General features: G+C 45.0%; 1 protein-coding gene across 1 annotated transcript in view; it reads left to right on the top strand.

Annotated features, from left to right (window-relative positions):
* The window catches only part of LOC126987670 (deoxynucleoside triphosphate triphosphohydrolase SAMHD1-like), a 112,835-nt gene that overhangs the window by 84,125 nt on the left and 4,148 nt on the right, over positions 1–24,562 (top strand). Inside the window, exon 12 of the mRNA XM_050844796.1 lies at positions 11,591–11,702. Within this exon, the coding sequence (XP_050700753.1) occupies positions 11,591–11,702 (112 nt within the window). The remainder of the gene's footprint in view (positions 1–11,590; positions 11,703–24,562) is intronic.

Raw genomic sequence — 24,562 nt, forward strand, 5'->3', positions numbered from 1 at the left:
TAGAATAGGAATGAAAGACAAGAGATATCAGCTTCCTGACCTTACAGAAACATGGTTTAATCATGTTATTTGTTTTTTACAAATCGATCGATTGAAAATTAATGGTTAAGATATGAGTCGAAACTTTTCAAATTTTCGAAAAAAATCCCATGTAGTAAAAAGTTATGGCCAAATTTCATGTAATTTGCATAGTATAAACAAACACACACAAATAATATATCAACATCGCAAAGCTGTAGGGCAACTAATAAAGACACCTAGGCGCGTCCCTGAAGCTAGGGCTATGAATGATTTGGAGAGACACTGGATGATCTCGATTTGCAGCCACTTGTGGCTGAGGTGACTCTTGTTCAATCAATCAATAAGGGGACACGCCGGAGGGCATGTCCCCTCGGCCACCCTACTACACGAAGTCCGGGGATCTCTCTTGGCAAGTGTTCATGTATGCTCCCTTCTCATCCTGAGTACCTCCTGGCTGGAACTGTCGACTTGCTCCATCCACGAACTCTGTGGGCGTCCCTTTGGCCTTCTCCATTCAGAATTCTCTCTACGGAAACAACCCGCCTAGCAGGCTTTTTTGTTAAATTTATGTTTTGTGCCCTTGAGTTGTCTCCCTTTATGTAAAAAACGAAGAAAAAAAAAACGATTAGCAGGGTTGTCTTCTGGATAGCGTGCCACATGCCCGTGCCGAAGTAGGCGCTGACGGACTATGCGGGTAATATATGTTGAATTAGTTTCACGGAGTAGTCGCCGGTTTGACACAGTCATTCCAGTGATATCCTAAGATTCTGCGTAGACACTTATTACCACTGGCATCAATCCACCGCTCCAAGTCCCTGTTTAGTGTTTGTTTCACAACCATAAATTAAGACAGTGAGCACAAGCGACTTGATGCGGATCTTTGTCCTTCTATTCAGGTATCGATAACACCGTGGGCCAAGCCAATCTGCCGTAAGACTTTCTGGCGATATCCACCGCTGTTCTGAACTTCGCTACCAACGTATGTGAAATGTTCCGAGATCTTAGTGTCTTTCCCACACGCTTGAACAGACTGTACTCTTTCGTTTCAACTAGCAAACTTCCAAACACATATATCTTGCTTGGCCTTGGCCCAGGAGATCTGAAGTCCCAAGGGCTTCGCCTCCTCGTGCTGTACCTCGAGAGCCACCACCAGAACCTCCACTGAATGCGTTATCGGGTAAAACAAGGTCAGTGACCCTGGCAATACTAACAGATGCTCCACAATGACTCTGGTCCATAACTCTGCTAGTATCCAGTCCATACAAGTGTTGAAAAGCAATGGGGCAAGGACACAGCCCTGCACCACTCCCGCGTTCACAGGAAAGAAGCTGAACAAGCCTCTCTCTCTCTCTCTCTCTCTCTCTCTCTCTCTCTCTCTCTCTCTCTCTCTCTCTCTCTCTCTCTCTCTCTCTCTCTCTCTCTCTCGCACGCAAGCACGCGCGCACACACACACACACACAAACACACACACACACACACACACACACACACACACACACACACACACACACACACACACATATACATTCGTAGCAATCTATGTCTCAGAATACAGGCCAGTCAGCAAACCAATAGTCGTTGCAGGAATCCCACGGAGTCGCAGGAGACCCCAGAGTGCCTCGTGATACACTGAATCAAACGCCTTATTGAGATCGACAAAGGCTGCAAGCATCCCCTGTCGAAATTCACGTGGGCGCTCCATCCATACGTGAAGCCCTAGGATACGGGCAGTTGTCGACTTACCAGGCGTGAACCCAGACTCCTCAGGTATCTGCAGCTCCAGCATCTGGCTAAGATTCTGCATCAGCAATAGGTGGGCAAGCACCTTGCCTGGCACATCGAGCAGTGTAATTCCAATGTTGTTGTTGCAATCCTAAAGGTCCCCTTTCTCTATCCTGATAGGGACGACCAGTCCCCTCTTCCAGTCAGGAGGAATGGTACCAGATTGTCATTCGGCAGTCAATACCGCATGCTCATGGCCTAACCTCCTTTGAGCAGGCCTTTGAGCAGCTCTGCACTCATGTTAAAGATACCAGATGCTTTTCCACCCCTCAACTTTGCCACAGGCTCTCTGACCTCGTCAAGAGAGGGTGGGCTTTCATTGATGGGTGGGTCAGCATCCACCACCTGTAACCCAACAATTGGAAGCTGCCCACTTGGATGGTCCGCCGTGTACGAGTACTCAGCTCAACGAGCCCTCTGCCGATCCATGTCCGACACAAGGCAGCCATCAGCTGTTCGGATAGCGTTCACCTGAAAGGGAGGCTCGGAACGGAGCTTTTTCAGTGCTCGGTAAGTAGGTCGGAGCCTCGGAGGTCATATGCATTGAAATGGCCCTCGAAACCCCGCGAGACTCATTATATACCTCTCCTTGTCTCTCCTCAGGAGAGGTTTAGTCCTTCGCGACAGAGGTCCCGATTACAGCAAGGCTGGCAACACGACTCTCCTCAGTATTCTCCAGCGTCTCTGCCGAGGCAAATCCATTCCTAGATCTCGGGCGCTCTCCAGTGCACTCCTTCACAGCTCGAAGAGTTTCACGTTTGAAGGTATCCCACATTTCAACAGGGTTCTCTATGATGACGAGCACATTGAACCGATTTGAGACTGTCGCTGCATTACTCCGGTTGGTGAGCGTATATTGCAAGTGATGCTTAAACACTCGCTGTTTCTTAATGCAGTGTATGGTCATAATGACGTGTGTGAAAGGTTTTTTTTTTTATTATTTATAGCACAGAGAGCAACTCAAGGGCAATAAAAAGAAAATGTAGAAAAACAAAGCCCGCTAACTGTTGCTCTCACAAAGCGAATAGTATAGTGGCCAAAAGAGAGGTCAATTTCGGATGGAGAGGTATCTTAATACACTCTTCTTGAAAGAGGTCAAGTCATAAGCGGGAGGAAATACAGACGAAGGAAAGTTGTTCCAGACTTTACCAGTGAAGGGGATGAAAGAATGGAGATGCTGGTTAACTCTTGCATAAGGGGTTTGGACAGTATAGGGATGAGGTTGAGTAGAAAGTCTTGTGCAGCAGAGTCGCAGGAGGGGAGGGGGGGGGGGGGAGGGGCATGCAGTTAGCAAGTTCAGAAGAGCAGTCAGCATGAAAATATCGATAGAATAGGATAGAGGTCAATATCGGTTGGAGAGGTGTCTTGATTCACCCTTCTTGAAAGAGGTCAAGTCATAGACAGGAGCAAATACAGACGAAGGGAGGCTGTTTCAGAGTTTACCAGTGTAAGGGATGAAATAATGAAAATGCTGGTTAACTCTTGCATAAGGGGTTTGGACAGTAGAAGGATGTGCTAGAGAAGAAATTCGAGTGCAGCGGGGCCGCGGGAGTGAGGAGACATGCAGTTAGCAGGTTCAAAAGAGCAGTCAGCGTGAAAATTGTTGATAGAGTATAGAAAGAGATGCAACATAGCGGCGGAATTTAAGAGATTAGAGAAACTGTATTAACACAGTGAAAAACATCCCAAATAAACACCACTGACTGCCAGGATTCGAACCCGGGCCTTCTGATTAGAAGTTAGGGCAGCATACCGACCAGACCACCGATGGCCTAAAAGGTTACCGCGCCAGAGGCCACTTCTGCGGCCATTAACTGACGCCCCAGCCCCGCACTGTGGACATGAAGAATCCTGGCACTCAGTGGTGTTCATTTGGGATTATTTTTCACTGTGTTGATACAGTTTCTCTAATGTATTTACACACCGTATGTGCCATAAGGGTTTGATTAAAACCGTTTCCGTCAGTCACGGGTGTGGGGGGGGTTACCTTCACCTTCATGTCCACAGTGCGGGTCTGGGGCGTCAGTTAATGGCCGCAGAAGTGGCCTCTGGCGCGGTAACCTTTTAACCCATCGGTGGTCTGGTCGGTATGCTGCCCTGACTTCTAGTCAGAAGGCCCGGGTTCGAATCCTGGCACTCAGTGGTGTTCATTTGGGAGGAATTTAAGAGGTAGAAGACTGTCAGTAAGAGGAGGGGAGCTGATGAAACAAAGAGTCCTAGACTCTACTTTATCCAAGAGAGCTGTGATAAGTGGAGCCCCCCCCCCCCCCCCACACACACACACGTGAGATACATACTCCATACGAGGGCGGACAAGGCCCCTATATATGGAAAGCATTTGTGCGGGAAAGAAGAACTGGCGGAGACGATACAAAACGCCCAACCTCGAAGAAGCTGATTTAGCAAGAGAGATGTGAAGTTTCCATTTGAGATTTTGAACTAAGGATAGACTGAGGATGTTTAGAGTAGAAGAAAGTGACAGCTGAGTGTTGTCGAAGAATAGGGGATAGGTGTTTGGAATATTGTGTAGGGTTGATAGGTGAAGAAATTGGGGTTTTGATGCATTGAAGGGCACAAGGTTCCTTTTACCCCAGTCGGAAATGATAGCAAGGTCTGAGGTTAAGCGTTCTGCAGCCTCCAGTCTAGAGTCTTGCAATTCCTGTTGTGAGGGTCTTCTATTGAAAGAAGTAGAATAATGCAGAGTGGAGTCGTCAGCGTATGAGTGGATAGGACAGTTTGTTATAGAAAGAAGATCATTGATGAATAACTGGAAAAGAGTGGGTGATAGGACAAAGCCCTGTAAGACTCCGAAGTTGATAGGTTTAGGGGAAGAACAGTGACCGTTTACCACAACGGAGATAGAACGGCCGGAAAGGAAACTGGAGATAAAAGAATAGACAGAAGGATAGAATTCGTATGAGGGCAGTTTAGAAAGCAAAGACTTGTGCCAGACTCTATCGAAAGCTTTAGATGTGTCTAGCGCAAATGACAAAGTTTCACCGAAATGGCATAGAGAGGATGACCAAGAGTCAGTTAATAGAGCAAGAAGATCGCCAGTAGAACGCCCCTTGCGGAACCCATACTGGCGATCAGATAGAAGATCATAAGTGGAAAGGTGCTTTTGCATCTTCCGGTTAAGGATTGATTCAAAAGTTTTAGATAGACAAGAAAGTAAAGCTATAGGGCGGTAGTTTGAGGGATTGGAACGGTCACCCTATTTGGCACAGGCTTTATGAAGGCGTACTTCCAGCAGGAAGGATGATGTTGATAAGCAAAGCGAAAGACTTTGATCAGGCAGGGTGTCAGCACGGAAGCATAGTTTTTCTAAGGACAATAGGAGGCACTCCATCAGGTCCATAAGCCTTCTGAGGGTTGAGGCCAGAGAGGGCATAGAAAACATCATTCTTAAGATTCTTATAATAGGCATAAAGAAGTCAGAGGGGGGATGAATAGGAGGACTATGCCCAGAATCGTCTAGAGTGGAGTTTTTACAGAATGTTTGAGAGAAGAGTTCAGCCTTAGAGATAGATGAGACGGCGGTGCTGCCGTCAGGGTTAAGGAGAGGAGGAATACATAGGTATATATAGGAAGAACAGACACCAGAAGACCTGTCGGTCTATGGCGAGGGTGTCTGTTTACTACCACTACTACTAGTGATCTACGTCTGGTAGGACAGGATAGAATAGATGAAGGCTCCTCCCCACCCACCTCTCCCTCCGGCAACGTGCCGGCAGGAAATAGTTAGAAGAGAACACCATGTGCCTTTAAGGAAGAAAGGGACATGTAAATTTTACAGTAAAGAGAGGTTTGCGTCCAGCCCGACGCTACAAACTGGCAATTTTTCAGCAACCGCCGAGTGGCCTAAAGCTACCCACATGCTATCTGAAAGACCATTTGTCAACCCGGAGTTAGATTCTCTCTATGAAAGATGACCTCTAGTGAAGTAGCATGAGCCTAGCAAGATGGCGCCACTATAAACACTTGCCTGGACCAAAACAGGCTTGGGTCGACCTCTAGGCACCATCAAGAGAGCCTACCAGTTCCATAGCCGAAACGTAAAAAAATCTTTGCAATCAATTATTTTCTCTCCTTCATGTTTATGCTTTTTTCTTTCTTTCTTGGCATCCGGGGAATTTATTTTCTCAGATCCTATCTCCCTGCCCATGGCTAGCAATTAAACTAATCTCTGATATGGGTTGGTTTGGAAGGGACCTGCAACCCTTCCCCATAACAATTGAAGCTCCGCCAAAAAATATACAGAAATAAGAGGTCCGGTTCTGCTAAATTGGCCGACCGCGGCAGAAATCTTCGATGCACCCGGTTCGGGTGACCTGCAGTCAGTGGCGGCTACTGGCCAAAGCCTTCGGGACCCCTGTATCTCTAAGGAGGAAGAGAACAGAAGCCCCTTTTTTTGTTTTTGGGGTGGCCGCGATGGGTGAAGAAGCGGCGCTCACCTGTGGAATGTGGCCCGGGATAAACCCTAGGGGAACTTTGCGTGTGGGCTCCTGGAACGTCCTGAGCCTCTCGGAGAATAACTGACTGCCTTTCCCATCAAAAGAGCTCAGAAGGTTGAAGGTGGATGTAGAGAAGTAGCTATAAGCACCTCCAGCTAACTGAAGTTTTTTGTGGTTAAAGTCCTGTCTCTTTGCCCACGGCTAGCAGTTAATCCAGCCCCTGATCTGGATTGGTTGGAAAGGGTTCTGTAACTCCTCCCTAGAAAAAAAAAACTGAAATTCTGCCAAATACAAACGAAAAAGTAAAAGTTATGGTCGCGGCGCAAGCCTTGACCCCGATCCGGTTCTGCAAGGTGGCCCGTCAGCAGGGCAGGGATCCCGGATGCATTCGGATCGGGCGAGCTTGATGTTAGTGACGGCTGCAGGGCAAAGTCTTTGGAGCGTCTGTATCTCGAGGACTATATTTTTGTTTTGGTGGTGGGCAGGGTGGGGTGCAGAAGCGTCAACCGCCCGCGGAACGAGGCGCGAGATAAACCTTGGGAGGGTTCTGCGTGTGAGATCCTGGAACATCCCTGATTGACATAAATATATGATATGGTTACTCAGGACGCTTCCGCGATGCCGTGGTTAGTGTCAATAACTACGAATCTGCGGACATGGGTTCGAATCCCGACCTGGGCAGTTGGCTTCCAGCCCACCTAGCTGTTCATTTTTCCTTTCGGCATGGTCGATTAATGGGTATCTTGGGAAACCTAAGGAAGGTAAACGGTGGTAACCCGGATGTTATACTGTAGAGTCAGTGTAGACCATGTGCTAGACTTTAGATTTTCATGGATAGGTACCACCTGAGGTGGCAAAATTTCACCGTTTTCTTGAAAGGCATATGGATGAAAGACTTTGAAGCCAAGCTTGGAACGGTAGTTTAATGCTAGTAATCAACTCTTAAAGATGGAAGACCACGCCTGATCCAGGATAAAAAAAATATGGGGTAGGGGAGATAGTACAAATTGCGATATCTTTTGAATTAATGACCCTTTTGATATAAATGACCACTCAAAATGTTGGAATCCTTATGTTCTGCGTAATTTTATATTTTATATGCCAATATAATAATATAATGATGACGAAGATTAAGATGCTACTCAGACATGGATACTGGAGCCCCTTTAATGGACGCACTATACTATTATAGGAGGATGTGATGCTTGGTAGTGCAAGAGCTCAAATCTGATGAAACAATGCCGGTTCAAAGAGGTCACAATGTTTAGTTGCAAAATAGTTATAAAAAGTGTCCCGAAGAGTAATAAATAATTGATACATTTATTGATTATTAATAAATGTATCGATTATTTATTACTTTTCGGGACACTCTTTGTAACTGTGTTGCAACTAGACATTGTGACATCTTTGAACCGGTACGATTAGGCTGGGAATTAAGGAATAAATTGACCTACAAAATCCATAAAGAGGAATTTCTAGCAGTTATTAATATTTTGTTATGTTGTAGGAGTTGATTTACGATGTTCCACTTTCAGATGGACATAAAAATGCATACCTGAGGTTCAAAGATTATTAACCTTGAGTACAGGTGAATTTTAAATGCTAAACAACTCTAAAGCAAATAAGAGCACAGTTGCACATTATATTCGACATTTGTACTGAAAATGTGTGAAAGATTTTATATCAACACAAACAAATTGGCATATAGAAAGGGCCGTTTTCAAAGATGTCAGAATCCGTTATGTACCATGGACCAGATACAAATTAATTCCACGCTTTTAGACATAGAATGGACATGTACACTTACTAACTTTTATTAGAGCCCACTTTGGCAGAGAAGTTCCCATTGGAAGGATATCTTGTTTTATTGAATGGGTGATCATATTTCAAACAGGGGTCAAGTTTCGTGACTTTTTGACCTCTGGTGACCTACTTAATTTGTATATTGGCATATAAGAGGCACAGTTCCGTAGAACATAAAGTTTTCAACATTTTGAGGGGTCATTTGCAGCAGAAGGGCAATTAGTTCAAAAGATATCGCAATTTATATCTTCCCTACCCCATAATTTTGGGTCCAGGATCAGGCGGGGTCTTCCATCTTTAAGAATTGATTACTAGCACTAAGCTACCGTTCCAAGCTTGGCTTCAATTTTTTTTTCATCTATGGGTATATGTCTTTCAAGAAAACAGGGTGAAATTTTGCCACCCCAAGCTGGACCAGTATCTAGTCTGGCTCATGGACTACTGACCCTGTGTCCGGTAAATGGGTTCTTTCGCACCACATGCTCAAAGGTCCAACGAACGGAGAAAGCACTGCCACCACAAGCTACTATAGAGGGGTTGCACGTGACGTCATCAGCAGCGATCAGCTGATCACTTCTCAGCTGCCCCGCAAAGGACCGCCATTTTGATTTTTGATGCACATATTTACCGCAAGAGAGCTCCTCAGCTTTTCCCCACCATGTTACTGTGTTGGTGTTTGTGCTAGTGGCCAACCTATTACTGTGTTGGTGTGTGTGTTAGTGTCCATCTATTATTGTGTGGGTGTGGGTGTTAGTGTCCATCTGTTACTGTGTGGGTGTGGGTGTTAGTGGCCCATCTATTTTTACTATGTGGGTGTGTGTGTTAGTGGCCCATCTATTGCTGTGTGGGTGTGGGTGTTAGTGGCCCATCTATTACTCTGTTGGTGTGTATGTTAGTGTCCATCTGTTAGTGTGCGGGTGTGTGTGTTAGTGGCCCATCTATTACTGTGTGGGTGGGTGTGTTAGTGGCCCATTTATTACTGAGTGGGTGTGGGTGTTAGTGGCCCATCTGTTACTGTGTGGGTGGGTGTGTTAGTGGTCCACCTATACTGTGTGGGTGTGACTGTTAGTGTCCATCTATTACTGTGTGGGTGTGACTGTTAGTGTCCATCTATTACTGTGTGGGTGTGTGTGTTAGTGTCCATCTATTACTGTGTGGGTGTGTGTGTTAGTGTCCATCTATTACTGTGTGGGTGTGTGTGTTAGTGTCCATCTATTACTGTGTGGGTGTGTGTGTTAGTGTCCATCTATTACTGTGTGGGTGTGGGTGTTAGTGTCCATATATTACTGTGTGGGTGTGACTGTTAGTGTCCATCTATTACTGTGTGGGTGTGGGTGTTAGTGTCCATCTATTACTGTGTGGGTGTGACTGTTAGTGTCCATCTATTACTGTGTGGGTGGGTGTGTTAGTGTCCATCTATTACTGTGTGGGTGTGACTGTTAGTGTCCATCTATTACTGTGTGGGTGTGTGTGTTAGTGTCCATCTGTTACTGTGTGGGTGTGTGTGTTAGTGTCCATCTATTACTGTGTGGGTGTGTGTGTTAGTGTCCATCTATTACTGTGTGGGTGTGACTGTTAGTGTCCATCTATTACTGTGTGGGTGTGTGTGTTAGTGTCCATCTATTACTGTGTGGGTGTGACTGTTAGTGTCCATCTATTACTGTGTGGGTGGGTGTGTTAGTATCCATTTATTATTGTGTGGGTGTGGGTGTTAGTGTCCATCTATTACTGTGTGGGTGTGACTGTTAGTGTCCATCTATTACTGTGTGGGTGTGTGTGTTAGTGTCCATCTATTACTGTGTGGGTGTGACTGTTAGTGTCCATCTATTACTGTGTGGGTGGGTGTGTTAGTGTCCATCTGTTACTGTGTGGGTGGGTGTGTTAGTATCCATTTATTACTGTGTGGGTGTGTGTGTTAGTGTCCATCTGTTACTGTGTGGGTGGGTGTGTTAGTGTCCATCTATTACTGTGTGGGTGGGTGTGTTAGTGTCCATCTATTACTGTGTGGGTGGGTGTGTTAGTGTCCATCTGTTACTGTGTGGGTGTGGGTGTTAGTGTCCATCTATTATTGTGTGGGTGTGACTGTTAGTGTCCATCTATTACTGTGTGGGTGTGACTGTTAGTGTCCATCTATTACTGTGTGGGTGTGACTGTTAGTGTCCATCTATTACTGTGTGGGTGGGTGTGTTAGTGTCCATCTGTTACTGTGTGGGTGGGTGTGTTAGTATCCATTTATTATTGTGTGGGTGTGGGTGTTAGTGTCCATCTATAACTGTGTGAGTGTGTGTGTTAGTGTCCGTTTGTTACTGTGTGGGTGGGTGTGTTAGTGTCCATCTATTACTGGGTGGGTGTGGGTGTTAGTGTCCATCTACTACTGTGTGGGTGGGTGTGTTAGCGGCCCATCTATTACTGTGTGGGTGTGGGTGTTAGTGTATCTATTACTGTGTGGGTGTGGGTGTTAGTGTCCATCTATTACTGTGTGTGTTAGTGTCCATCTATTACTGTGTGGGTGTGGGTGTTAGTGTCCATCTATTACTGTGTGTGTTAGTGTCCATCTATTACTGTGTGGGTGTGGGTGTTAGTGGCCCATCTATTACTGTTACTGATAGGTGCCACACTGCCACTCGCGGTAGGTAGACAGGGGCTGCCAAGTATAGGTCAGTGGGCTTTTTGCGAACCCCTTACGTTCTTATGTTCTTACTAAACACCGCCCGGGGATGCCCGGGGTTAAATTAGTCATATATTCATTGTTCTTATCATCAAATATATCTTGAAGTTTGATAATAAATATATATATTGTATGTCCATCATCATTTGGCAGCCTAATGGATAGTTATATAACGAAGCCTAGCCTCACTGTCCAGATTTTTTGCATATTCACTTAGATTGTGATATGAAGACGGGAGGCACGAGGCAGCCATCATCAGGGGGCAGGGGCTCAGCTGATCGCTCGTGCCTCCCAAAATGGCTGACAGTTGTTTTTCCTAAAACAAAAGCGAAGCGGTGTGACGTCAGTGCAACCCCTCTACAGGGTATGGTCCCACCTTATGTTTTACTTAGTGCTTAGCCACACCCTGAGCTCAGGGTTTTTATATGAAGTGCTAGGGGATTAACGGCACACTCCCGTATTACTACTGAGTTTTTTCTTGGTGACTTAAGTTGGATGCAGTCCGGTGGCAGATACACCAAATGTGTTGTAGTATTTTGAAAGGGAAAGAAGGGATTAGGATTTAAAGGATTGCCTGGTTCAAACTCTAGGAAATGATAGTGTTGGACCCTCCACGTTGCATCATCAGTTGTTTAAAACACATATTTAAGATTAAAAACATAAAGTTTGATGCACAAAATACTTCATTGTTATAGCATTATTTTTCTCATTATGTGCTTGCTTATCCTCCCTTCCTTCTTTACTTTCTTCCTCTCCTCTGTCCTCCTATTCCCTTCTTGCTTATCCTCCTCATTTTGTGTATATCATATCTGTATTTAAAGAAGCATGGCATTCTTATATTATATGATTTGTAATATTTCAGCTTCCAGGAGCGAATCTTCAGAGTGTTATGCAGAAACAGTGATGAAGATAAATTTAAGCAAGCCCAAGAATTCCTAAGTGCTGCAATAAAGGAACTCGACATGAAGCCTTATGTAAGTTAGAATTTAGTATATAGGTTAAAATCATAAATGTGTCAAATCATATTGTAGGTTTGTACCCTGTTGCTTATTTCATGCTCTCTTACCCATACACTGCAGCAAACATCTATTGAGGAAGACTAGGGTAAACCTCACAGGAGGCACGATAATCTAATATGCACCAAAACCGCACCATTGCTTGGAAGTGTCTTAAAATTGGGTAAAATGCAACACAACATACCATCTCTCGATAGCACCTCACACCACACACCAGGGTCGCCACACCTTGGTTTTATGCATTAGTTTTTATTCTTTGTTTAGAGCAAGAACTCTTGAAAGATATTAGGTATATTAACTTAATTAAAAGTTAATGTGAGGATATTATGTTTTAATTAATAAAAAACTTATAAGTAATGTTTCGTAAAGAAAGTTAGTCATTCCCAAGAGATATGCTGGCTGCACTACACATTAGCCAAGTATACTTAGCTTCCCAGCCACTTGACTTTCGGCCTAAGAAAGCCTCATATTCATAAAGTATTGTAATGGAAATATAGGGATAATTATTATTTTTTTTTTGTAAACTAGGAGCTTATTGTAGAGCCATCTCTCTCTCTCTCTCTCTCTCTCTCTCTCTCTCTATATATATATATATATATATATATATATATATATATATATATATATATATATATATATATATATATATATATATATATATATATATATATTAGATTGGTGTAGCCAGGGAGTAAATTCTCTTTTAAGCATACGAGATTGAATGAAACTGCTGTTTCTGCATTATTCAGCTTCTGCTGCGTTTTTTCTATTAGTCTTATCAACTCTCTTTTGACGGTGTCTAAAGCCCCGAGGAGCTGTCCAAAAGTTGGGTTGTTGGTTGCAACGTTTCGTTCCTGCCTAGGGAACATCTTCAGGCCGTCTGGGTTGCTCCTTTTATATGCGCGTTCTGGCTTGTGATTGGCCGGTGTGGCGTGTACAAGTAGCGCGGTAAATGCTGCGCGGCGTCCCTCGCTGCGCAGGTGTCTAGGTGTTGTTTTTTCTGCTACTTCTCTTCTGCGTTGGTAAGATTTGCAGATCTTGGGCTTGAGTGTTCATCGTTGGCCCTAGATCTTCAATGTAGAGGGCTTCCAGGAACAACAGTCGGCGTGGGTCAGTTTCCTTGTCAAGTATTTTCGTTGAATCTTCTAGGTGGCTGCGTTCTAATCTCTACTACAGGAACTACATGTCCACCGAGTACAAGACAGATGAAAGAGTGATCAAAGATATCATCCACAAGAATGTGAAACCAACAAACGCAGAGCAAACCATATCACTCATCATCTACTACAAGACCTCCAAAACAGCCAACCTACTAATCAAGAACCGCCAAACACCACCACCGGCACCTCTTCAGGAAGACCATGTCATCTACGAGCACACCTGCGCTATTGAGGACTGTGGGCCTCATACATACATCGGGATGACACGGACAAAACTGACTAGGCGCTTAACATGCCACCTACAAAATGGTGCTATCAAGAACCATTACACAGTCAAGCACAAGGAAACCTTAGCACGCAGCCACCTAGAAGATTCAACGAAAATACTTGACAAGGAAACTGACCCACGCCGACTGTTGTTCCTGGAAGCCCTCTACATTGAAGATCTAGGGCCAACGATGAACACTCAAGCCCAAGATCTGCAAATCTTACCAACGCAGAAGAGAAGTAGCAGAAAAAACAACACCTAGACACCTGCGCAGCGAGGGACGCCGCGCAGCATTTACCGCGCTACTTGTACACGCCACACCGGCCAATCACAAGCCAGAACGCGCATATAAAAGGAGCAACCCAGACATCCCTAGGCAGGAACGAAACGTTGCAACCAACAACCCAACTTTTGGACAGCTCCTCGGGGCTTTAGACACCGTCAAAAGAGAGTTGATAAGACTAATAGAAAAAACGCAGCAGAAGCTGAATAATGCAGAAACAGCAGTTTCATTCAATCTCGTATATATATATATATATATATATATATATATATATATATATATATATATATATATATATATATATATATATATATATATATATATATATATATATATATATATATATATATATATATATATATATATATATATATATATATATATATATATATATATATATATATATATATATATATATATATATATATATATATATATATATATATATATATATATATATATATATATATATATATATATATATATATATATATATATATATATATATATATATATATATATATATATATATATATATATATATATATATATATATATATATATATATATATATATATATATATATATATATATATATATATATATATATATATTGGTGTAGCCAGGGAATAAATTCTCTTTCAAACAAACGAGGTTAAAGGAAACGACTGTTTCTGCATTATCCAGCTTCTGCTGTGTTTTCTCTATTGGTCTTATCAACTCTCTTTAGACGGTGTTTAAAGCCCCGAGGAGCTGTCCAAAAGTTAAGTTGTTGGTTGCAACATTTCGTTCCTGCCTAGGGAACATCTTCAGGCTGAATGGAGCTGGTTTTTTTTTTTTTCTTTCTTCAGAAGAGAGGGGAAGAAGAAGAGGGTTGTAGAGGAAGGGAAGTGAATCGAAGTCGAAGGTTAAAGATGGTGGGCTGGCCACCTGGCTGGGTCTGTTTTTCGTATGTTGAGGTTGTTGGAAGTGTTTTTTTGGTGCCGTTTGTTGTTGTTTGAGATTGTATTTGAGTGGTTTTTGATGTGTTGTGTCTGCAGTTGTTATTTATTGTTTTGTTGTTTGATGTTATATATAGGTGTTGTGCATGTGTTGAGCTAGCTAGCTAGTGTTGAGTTTTTATTAGTGTCTATTAGGAGTATCTTGGTTCGGGTTCTGGGAGGGTTTAGATTTTCTGGAGGCTACTTTGGAACATGTGGTGGCATCTGATGATGTTGGGGATGTTGTTTGACAGGGTTTCCTATAAGGGGATGTCGAGTTGCCTTATCGTTTCCCATATTTTTGCTGCTCTTTGGTGTAGTCTGACGTTGATTGTCAGAGTGTTGGTGTCCTCATGAATTTGGCGGTTAGTGTGTGTGGAGGGCCATTGTTGGTTTGTTGCAAAGCGAAGTGCTCTGTTCTGGACTTTTTTGTAGTTTGCTGATTTGCGTATTGCTTAGTGTGTGGATCGTGACGGGAGGGTAGTCTAATATGGGGAGTATCAGTGTTTTTATTAAGTGGAGTTTGATTTTTGTCGGCATTTGTCTTAATCGGTATAGTTTTGACAAAGTTGTTTTTGCCTGACCGCACCTCTTTGATATGTGATTTTTGTACCCTGAGCGAGTGATCGTGAGGCCGAGCAGAGTACTTTGGTGTTGTGTCGGGATGGCTTTAGTGTCAGTGATGATGTTTGTGTGTGCTCTGGCTCCAAGGTTTAGGATTGATAATTTTGCTTCGTTTGTGTTTATTTTCCAGTTGTGCTCAAAATTATTTTGTGTGTTGATTTGCTCTGCCAATTGTCGGCGGGCTATTGCCTTAGAGGGTCCAGGGTAACCAGAGAGTTGTGTGATGTTGTTGGCAAAATATATGTTTACTCCTCTTGCTTCGTTGGTGTACAAAATGAACAGAGTTGGTGAGAGCACGCTGCCCTGAGGGACACCACAGCTCATGTCAAAGCTGTCGCCGAGGAATAATTCTAGCTTGATCCTCGCACTCCTGTCATCCAGGAAATTGCACAGCAGCTTTTCAAGGATGTCAGGTAGTTCGAGGTCTAAGATCTTGTATTTCATTCCCCGGTGCCAGACTTTGTCAAAGGCCTTTGTAATATCCCTCAGTGCAACGTGGCATTGTCCGGAATCCGCTTTATAGTGCGCTATCTGTTTCGAGGCTATAACTAGGGCGTGAGTTGTGCCGCGCCCGCAACGGAAACCGAATTGTAGGGGGTTAAGGGTACCTGTAAATTCGAGATGGTTTCTGGGTCTTAGGTTTATTAATTTTTCTAGGATTTTTCTCGGGACTTCGAGAAGCGAAATGGGTCTGTAGTTGCTAGGCAAATGGGCTGATTTTACTTTTTGGGGGAAGAGTTTTAGCGTTGCTGTCTTAAATGCTGTGGGAAAATAGCCCGTCGAAAAGGTAGCGTTAAAAATGTTGCAGAGTCAGTTTATGGCTTCTATCGGTAAGTTTCTAACTATCGTTTTATTTATGCCGCTTTGTCCTGGGATGTGTTTTTGAACGATTTAATCACTGAAAGTATATCATCGGTAGTAAATGGTTGGGTGAGATAATGGTCTGGGTTTAAGCGTGAAAGGTTGCTGAAGTCGTAAGGCTGTGTTCTATTGGCGTGTTCTGTGAGGTGGTGATGCACCGTGTATTCTGTAATGGGATTACCAGCATTGTTTTCTGAGAGGATGGTAGACCATAGTTGCCGGTGTATGGATTCTTTCCCTTCGAGGGAGTACACTTTTGTGTTGGTGTCGTCTAGTATGTAATGTGTGTCTGGGTGTTCTGTGCCAATTAGATTCTTAATTCGGCGCCAAAAGGAGGAGGGCTCTCTGAATTTTTCTACAGTGTCCTGAATCACTGCACTCCAGGCGTCATTGCTTTCCTGCTAAAGGCGATGTTGGAGGTGGTTTTGAAGTTGTTTGTAGCGTTGGTAAAGCTGGTAAGTCCATCCTCTGGTGCTGGCTTTCCGTTGTATTGCCTGGAATTGCGTTAGGAGCGTGTGTGTTTGGTGGGAGAGTCAGTGGTGGGGGAGTATTTTTGTATCGTGTTAGGGGTATGTGGGTGTTTATTGCGGTTGTGACAGTGTTATACCAGGAGGTAATTGCCTCGTCGATCTCTTCCATTGTGGTATTGTTTAGCGGGCGCTCATCGTTGAATTTGGTTCTGAGGTCTTCCTTGAGGGAGTCAAAGTTTGCCTGGGAGAGATTTCGTCTTGGCGGGGACAATGAGAGGATTGGTTTCGTGGAGATTTTTAGGATGATGGGGATGTGGTCGCTGGTGGTGACGGGGCCTTGGATGATATGTGTAATATGATATGTTTTGAGGTTTGTTAATATAATGTCTGGTGTGGTGGCCGCGTTGTGAACGAGGTATGTGGGAAAGTGAGGACCCAGATGTTGTATGGTTCTGTTATTGATCGGTGTGATTAGTTGTTTTCCCGGAGTGTTGGGGCGGCGGTATCCAAGGTAGGGGTGGTTTGCATTCAGATCTGCAAGCATGTATACTGGAATGTTACTTCTGAATACAGTTTATATTGAATATTATGTCTGATGGCAATTGCTGTGCCGTCGCTCGGGTTTCCTGAGTAGTTTTTCTTGTGTACATGCAGAGTATCCAAATATATTTAGGGGTTCGGTGTCTCGGAGGCCGTGACTGTTTATGAGAATAATATCAGGGTCAAAAAATTTGTGAGTGTGTATGAGGCCAAATCTCCGCTCTCTCCAATTTAGGACGTTGTGTTGTATGACAGTTAGTTGTTCCGTTGTGAATTGTTCCGTTTGAAGGCGGTCCTAGTTATGGGAGGCTGTGGTGGGGCGGAGTATAGAGGAGAGTCAGTTGTGGCGGTGGATAGGGGGGTTGAGCTCCCGGGGGAGGATGGGTTTTCTTTTTCTTGGGCGTCATGGCTTGGGGAAGCTCGTTGAGGTGGAGTGGATTCGGTGAGGGTGCTAGGTGATGGAGTTGTGGAAATGGTTGGTGTGTCTTTAGTGTGGCTGGTGGTAGCGTCGCCAACCGTTGGCGCAGGGGCCTCAGTCTCCGTTTCTGCTTCGTCTCCGCCTTCATCGTTGGCTTCTTCTGGGCTGATGTTAGGTAGTTTTATTATTTTTGATGAGTCTGGGATGTCTGGGATTTTTATTGTAGGGAGGCCGTTTGCTTGAAGCGTTCTTGAAAGAACGTCTTGGAAGGTTCCGGGAGTTCCTTGGTTAATTAAGTGGGCGTGGATGAAGCAGGTTAGGATTGTAGTAGTGGTGTCAGGTTGAAGGGGTGGCAGGTTGCTGAGGGAGGCGAGTCCTTGGTTGGTTTGCTGAGCGGGTGTGTTTGCAGCGCCGCTGTAGGTTTTGGGTTGGGCTTGCTGTTCAGCTTTTTTGGATTGCCGTTTTGTGGCGATGGCTTCTTTCCTTTTAGGGCATTGAGTGGCGAGGGTGCGGTGTGCTCCATTGCAGTTTATGCATTTTTTGCTGGGGGAGGTGCATTCATGCCACAGGTGCCCATGCTGTGCACACTCGGAGCAGAATTTATAGGCTCTATCCTTTTGGCAGTCATTGGTGAGGTGGGTGTCGATCTCGTAGCATCTGAGGCAGTTGTTAAACGGAATGAACTCTTCTTCCTGCATGTCATGAGGTGGAATCCTCATGTTGAAGAGCTTCAACTCAGAGTTCAGAGCTTTCTGTGCTACCATTGTCTTCTTGAAGTGTATCTTGATTATCTGGTTGTTAGGGAATTTGTAGACCTGGTCGACTGCTCCTTCTGCGAAATCGTTGATGCGGTGGATTTCTTCTTTAATTTCATCCGGGGTGTGGTCCTTGATGAAGCTGTTGACTTTGAAGAGAAGGATGGTCCTTTTGGCCTTCAGTTCGGGTGGTAGGATGGGGTTGAATCGTTGTGTAATCAGGGCATCGTGGCAGGGCGGGTTGAAGATGGTGTCGACCTCCGCATCTAGGGAGGTGATGACTAAGAAGCCATCTCTCGTGGCGGAGACTTTGGTTGCGAATACATTATGTTCTGAGAGTATCCGCAGGAGGGCGAGTTTTGAGTTTTGGTTTGGAGTTTGATGTTTTATTTTAACTCGTCCCATCGTGCATGATTTAGTGAGGACAGGAGGAGAAGGTCGGGCCCCTACCTATTTTGCCAATGTTTGCTGGTGAACGGGCTCCTAAAAGCCCTCGAATCCACCCACGGGCAAAACCTATCCCTACAGCTTGTTGCCCTATCTCCAGGGACGGTATGGCAGCCACTTAGGCCCCCCTTGTGCAAGCCGCAGGGTTCACCTGAGGTGCCAGGAGATATCTGGGGCAAGGTTGGCCAGGAAAAGGAAGAATATTCAGTGAAAGGGAATAGATGGTGCTAATCGCCCCGAGCGAGAGATCTACCAAGGGGGAGCTCCCCGGTATACAGGGTGATGTAGTGGGCTGGTTAGTGCTGTCGGTGCATGTGTCGCTTGCGGTAGAAACGCCGTTCCGTGGTGGAAGCCTTGGGTGGCGGCGCGCCAGCTAGTAGCGGGGCCAGGAGTGTGCTGGTTCGCAGGCTGAAGCGGAGGTGTTATCGCGGCGAGAGCTGGAGAGCGACTCATGATGGAGCTGCCTTCCTTTTCCTTTTCAGATTTACCCCCTAAAAAGGGGGAACGGGCCTTTGTCACAGTGGACGGCCCGTCGCAGAGGGGAACCCGCCGCGGGCGTGCGGCGGGTGGGGGAGCCCTTCCGTCGCCGCCTCAGCCACGGGTATAAACCGGGGGGCAGCGACGGAGCTCTGGCTCGAGGAGCAGCCCGCTCGTGTGGGCGAGCAATGCAAGCTCGTAGCGGGAGCCTCCGCCGCCGCCACAGCCACGGGTAACAGCCGGCGAGCAGCGACGGAGGCACGGGCTCTCTGGGCAGGCGCCCAGCAGACACCCGTAGCGGTGCACGGGCGAGCAGCCGACCGATCGACTTGACTGCCGCGGTGGGGCCCTAGGCGAGGATGACCAAGCGGGTCAACCACGCCGCAGCAGAAGGACCCCCCGGCTGCTCGCCCGAGGAGTGCTGGCGGTCCACTGATGGAGTCTGGGTTGCTCCTTATATACGCGCGTTCTGGCTCATGATTGGCTGGTGTGGCGTCCACAAGTTGCGCGGTGGGAACTGCGCGAGTTCCCTCGCTGCGCAGTTGTCTATGTGTTGTTATTTTTGTTCTTCCTCTTCTGCGTGGGCAAGATTTGTTGATCTTGAGCTTGGGTGTTCATTGTTGGTCCTAGAGCTTCTATGTAGAGGGCCTCCAGGAACAATGTAATGTGTATATTATAATGTACATGTGAATGTGTGACTCTATGTGTCGCAACATCATGGCAGTGCCGCGCCACAGGATGTTTACTAACACGTAGGTGCTAGGTTGTGCTTAGGGCGTACTCCTTGCCGTGGGAATGGTGCTGAATCGACAAGCCTTGGCCCCGGATTATTCCTGCAACCGGACTGAAACCGGCAGAAGACCGTGGGCAGCGGTGACGAGCAGATCAAACTGCTCGGGGTGTGTGTGCGACAGCTCACATAAACCTTGTAACTATTGTGTAAAACTGTTAATATATTTAAAACTCATCACGATTTTAATATACCAGAGAGAGAGTGAATTAAGTGAACTCAAAGTGAACTTAACGGCTCCGCTCGGCCAAAACATAATCCACATCACTTAACTTAAAGGGCTATTGTGTTATCTCGTCAATTTCAATCAACTGGAGAAAGCAGGCAACGGTAACTTTTGTTACCCATTTTTAAGTGTTACTTTTTAAAGTGGTTGGTGTTAAGTGTTAAGTTTAAGGCGCGAACTGCAATCTCTCGTCAGGTCTGGTGTACCGTTGCCTGCTTTCTCCAGCTAATTGAAGTTGACGAGATAACACAATAGCCCTTTAAGTTAAGTGATGTGGATTATGTTTTGGCCGAGCGGAGCCGTTAAGTTCTCTTTGAGTTCACTTAATTCACTCTCTCTCTCTGGTATATTAAAAACGTGATGAGTTTTAACTATATTAACAGTTTTACACAATAGTTACAAAGTTTATGTGAGCTGTCGCACACACACCCCGAGCAGTGTGATCTGCTCGTCACCGCTGTCCACTGTCTTCTGCCGGTTTCACTCCGGTTGCAGGAATAATCCGGTGCCAAGGCTTGTCGATTCAGCACCGTTCCCACGGCAAGGAGCACGCCCTAAGCACAACCTAGCACCTACGTGTTAGTAAACATCTTGTGGCGCGGCACTGCCATGATGTTGCGACATATACAGTCACACATTCACATGTACATTAAAATATACACATTACATCGCTCGGTCACCTAAAAGTCGCGACCCCGCGACTCATTTTTTTTTCTTTCTCGATTCTTTAGTCAAAGTGGTTGATTATCCCGAGCTTAAGGGCCCGCTTCTGAAGCTTTTACATCAGTATCGTGATGTCATTGCCCTGCCCGGTGAGCCTTTAGGTGCGACTGATACGACAGAGCACAAGATTAGGGTTAAACCCGACACCAAACCGGTGTACATTCCAGCATACAGACTTCCACACAGTCAAAGGCAGATTATAGATGATCACGTTGAAGATAATATGTTGGACCAGGATATTATTCACCATTCCCGATCTCCGTGGAACTCACCCTTGTTCCTAGTCCCCAACTTTTGTTTATTATTTATATCAATGACTTAGATACAGGAATTAGTAGTGATGTCAGTAAGTTTGCAGATGATACCAAGATCGGTAGACTAATTGAGTCGGATCAGGACACTAGTATTCTCCAGGATGAACTAAACAGATTGTATGACTGGGCGGATAAATGGCAGATGGAGTTCAATGTAAGGAAGTGCAGTATTCTGAGTGTAGGTAGGAACAACCCCTCTCACAACTATTGCTTAAATGACACTCTCATAAGCAGGTCTGGGTGCGAGAGAGATTTAGGGGTCTTAGTGAGCTCTGATCTCCGTCCAAGGGCACAATGCATTCAAGCTAGAAATCGAGCAAATAGGGTACTGGGATTTATTTCAAGGAGCGTAAGCAACAGAAGCTCCGAAGTCTTCCTCAAACTATATTTAGCATTAGTTAGACCTCATCTTGACTATGCGATTCAGTTCTGGTCACCTTACTATAGAATGGATATCAAAATGTTAGAATCAGTGCAGAGGAGGATGACTAAGATGATTCAGGGGTTGAGAAACTTCCCATACGAGGAAAGACTCAAACAGTTAAACTTGCATTCTCTAGAAAGGCGAAGGGTGCATGGAGACATGATCGAGGTTTATAAATGGATGAAGGGCTTTAATAAGGGAGATGTTCATAAGGTTTTGTTGGTAAGAGAACCGGGTAGGACACGAAGTAATGGGTTTAAACTGGATAAATTCAGATTCAACAGGGACAAAGGCAAAAATTGGTTTACTAACAGGGTTGTGGATGAGTGGTGGTGATTAGATAAATTCATGGACAGCGATATTAGGTGGGGCTAGATACACGGTCTCCTTAGTTGTTTGGGACCGTAATAATCGAGGGTGTAGACTAACATAAGGATAGGTACTTTTCAACCTTGAACCTCATGTGCTTCTGCTTGAAACAGACATTTTTCTCTGCAAAGACAGACTTAACAACACTTGAGCAGATGCTGTCCCTAACTTTTATTGTAATCAGCATGTGAATATCTGTCAGCTTTGGAAGTATGCAGACAAGTCTTACTTACCTTTTCCTTGACATACCACTGTTAATCGTTACGGAAATTATTTTTGACGTCAAAGATGTCAGTCATTCACGTTCGTTACGATCGGAGGATAGGTGGAAATTTGTCTTTTTAATTTGATGTTTATTAAGGCTGGAATTACTTTAATCAATTATGCAGGATTTATATATTTCAGTGAGATTTGTTACAACGGTGATTTCACAACTTGGTGACAGGATTTTCTTTTATAGTACTGTAGACCTTATAAACGGAGTATCAGGAGTTAGTGGTGCTGACAGCCGATGCTGCTAAGGCTCTCCAGACTTGTCCTTGTTATCACATTGTAACTATTAGGAGACTCTACGGATAACATTACCTCTTTCCACACAACCTCATCTTGTTGAAGACCCCGCCCGTCTCAAAAGTCGTGCCGAGGGTAACGGCACTGGCAATTAATTGTCACGCAACGGATGAGTGTTTCTCTGCGACAGTTTTGTGTCAATGTATGACTCGAAGGTTCAGTTTGTATCAGATCTTCTTCAAGGATTTTTCCTTTTTCTTTTTACTATTCCAAACAGCTCCATTACCGTGTATCCTAATGACAGTTTAATCAATTTATTTTTTCTAGGATGTATCATGTAAATAATTTTTAGAGCTATTATTTTGTTTTCTTGGAATAGTACTGAGCTTCCACGTCCACGACTCTAGAGCCCTGTTTACCTCAACCTGTATGTACTTTACCCATTTCTTGTTACTTCCATGATTATTTTTATTATCATAGGCATTTCCCGATGTTGTATCGTTAGGCGGGCTCTGACTTGTATATAATTCTTTAAAACAACTGTAACAAGACCTCGCTTAGCTAGTACACATTGCGCGACTGTAACATGGGTAGGTACACTAATTTTAAAGGTCGGGTGAATCGCGGGGTCGCGACTTTTAGGTGACCGAGCGATGTAATGTGTATATTATAATGTACATGTGAATGTGTGACTATATGTGTCGCAACATCATGGCAGTGCCGCGCCACAGGATGTTTACTAACACGTAGGTGCTAGGTTGTGCTTAGGGCGTGCTCCTTGCCGTGGGAACGGTGCTGAATCGACAAGCCTTGGCACCGGATTATTCCTGCAACCGGAGTGAAACCGGCAGAAGACAGTGGACAGCGGTGACGAGCAGATCACACTGCTCGGGGTGTGTGTGCGACAGCTCACATAAACTTTGTAACTATTGTGGAAAACTGTTAATATATTTAAAACTCATCACGATTTTAATATACCAGAGAGAGAGTAAATTAAGTGAACTCAAAATGAACTTAACGGCTCCGCTCGGCCAAAACATAATACACATCACTTAACTTAAAGGGTTATTGTGTTATCTCGTCAACTTCAATCAACTGGAGAAAACAGGCAACGGTACACCGGACCTGACGAGAGATAGCAGTTCGCGCCTTAAACTTAACACTTAACACCAACCACTTTAAAAAGTAACACTTAAAAATGGGTAACAACAAGAGTCGGCGGGGGTCAGGTTCTCTGTCAAGTATTTTTGTTGAATCTTCTAGGTGGCTGCGAGTTAGGGTTTCCTTGTGTTTGACAGTGTAGTGGTTCTTGATTGCACCGTTTTGTATAGGTGGCATGTTAGGCACCTAGTCAGTTTCGTCCGTGTCATCCCGATATATGTATGAGGCCCACAGTCCTCAATAGCGCAGGTGTGCTCGTAGATGACATGGTCTTTCTGAAGAGGTGCAGGTGGTGGTGTCTGGCGATTCTTGATGAGTAGGCTGGCTGTTTTGGAGGTCCTGTAGTAGATGGTGAGTAATATGGCCTGGTCTGCGTCTATCGGTTTCACGTTCTTCTAGATGATGTCTTTGATCACCCTTTCATCTGTCTAATATTCAGTGGACATATAATTCCTGTAGTAGAGGTTGATGTTCTGGTTTGTTGAGGTGGTTGCAGGGTTGTACCATTTGTCTAGGGTGCAGTTAATGGCTTGGCTTACTTCACTGTTGGCGTAGCCGTTGTTTACAAGGACTTGTGTGATTCTTTCTAGTTCGTTATGTAGATTCTTCCATGTTGAGCAATGTGAAATCGCTCGCCGGATGTATGCACTGATTGTAAATCGTCTGTAGCGTTCCGAGCACTCGCTGTTACCGTTGAGGCAAAGTCCTGTGTTTGTTGGTTTGACGTACACTGAGGTGATGAATCCTGAGTCTTCTGCTACGGGCTGCTACTGGGCGTCTGCCCGGAGGACCCGTGCCTCCGTCGCTGCTCGATGATTGTTATCCGTGTCTGTGGCGGCGGCGGAGGCCTCCCCCACCCCCGTCACGAGTTAAGTGCTCGTCCCCTCTTACAGGGCCGCCTTTAGGCCAAAGGCCCTGTCCCCTATTAAGGGGTAAATCTTTAAGACGAAGACGACCCAGCGCAGTGACACGCCAGCCCTCCGTGGGCGAGCAGCCGGGTGGCCCTTCCGCAGCGGCG

The sequence above is a fragment of the Eriocheir sinensis genome, chromosome 66 (assembly GCF_024679095.1).
Source record: "Eriocheir sinensis breed Jianghai 21 chromosome 66, ASM2467909v1, whole genome shotgun sequence".
NCBI lineage: Eukaryota > Metazoa > Arthropoda > Malacostraca > Decapoda > Varunidae > Eriocheir > Eriocheir sinensis.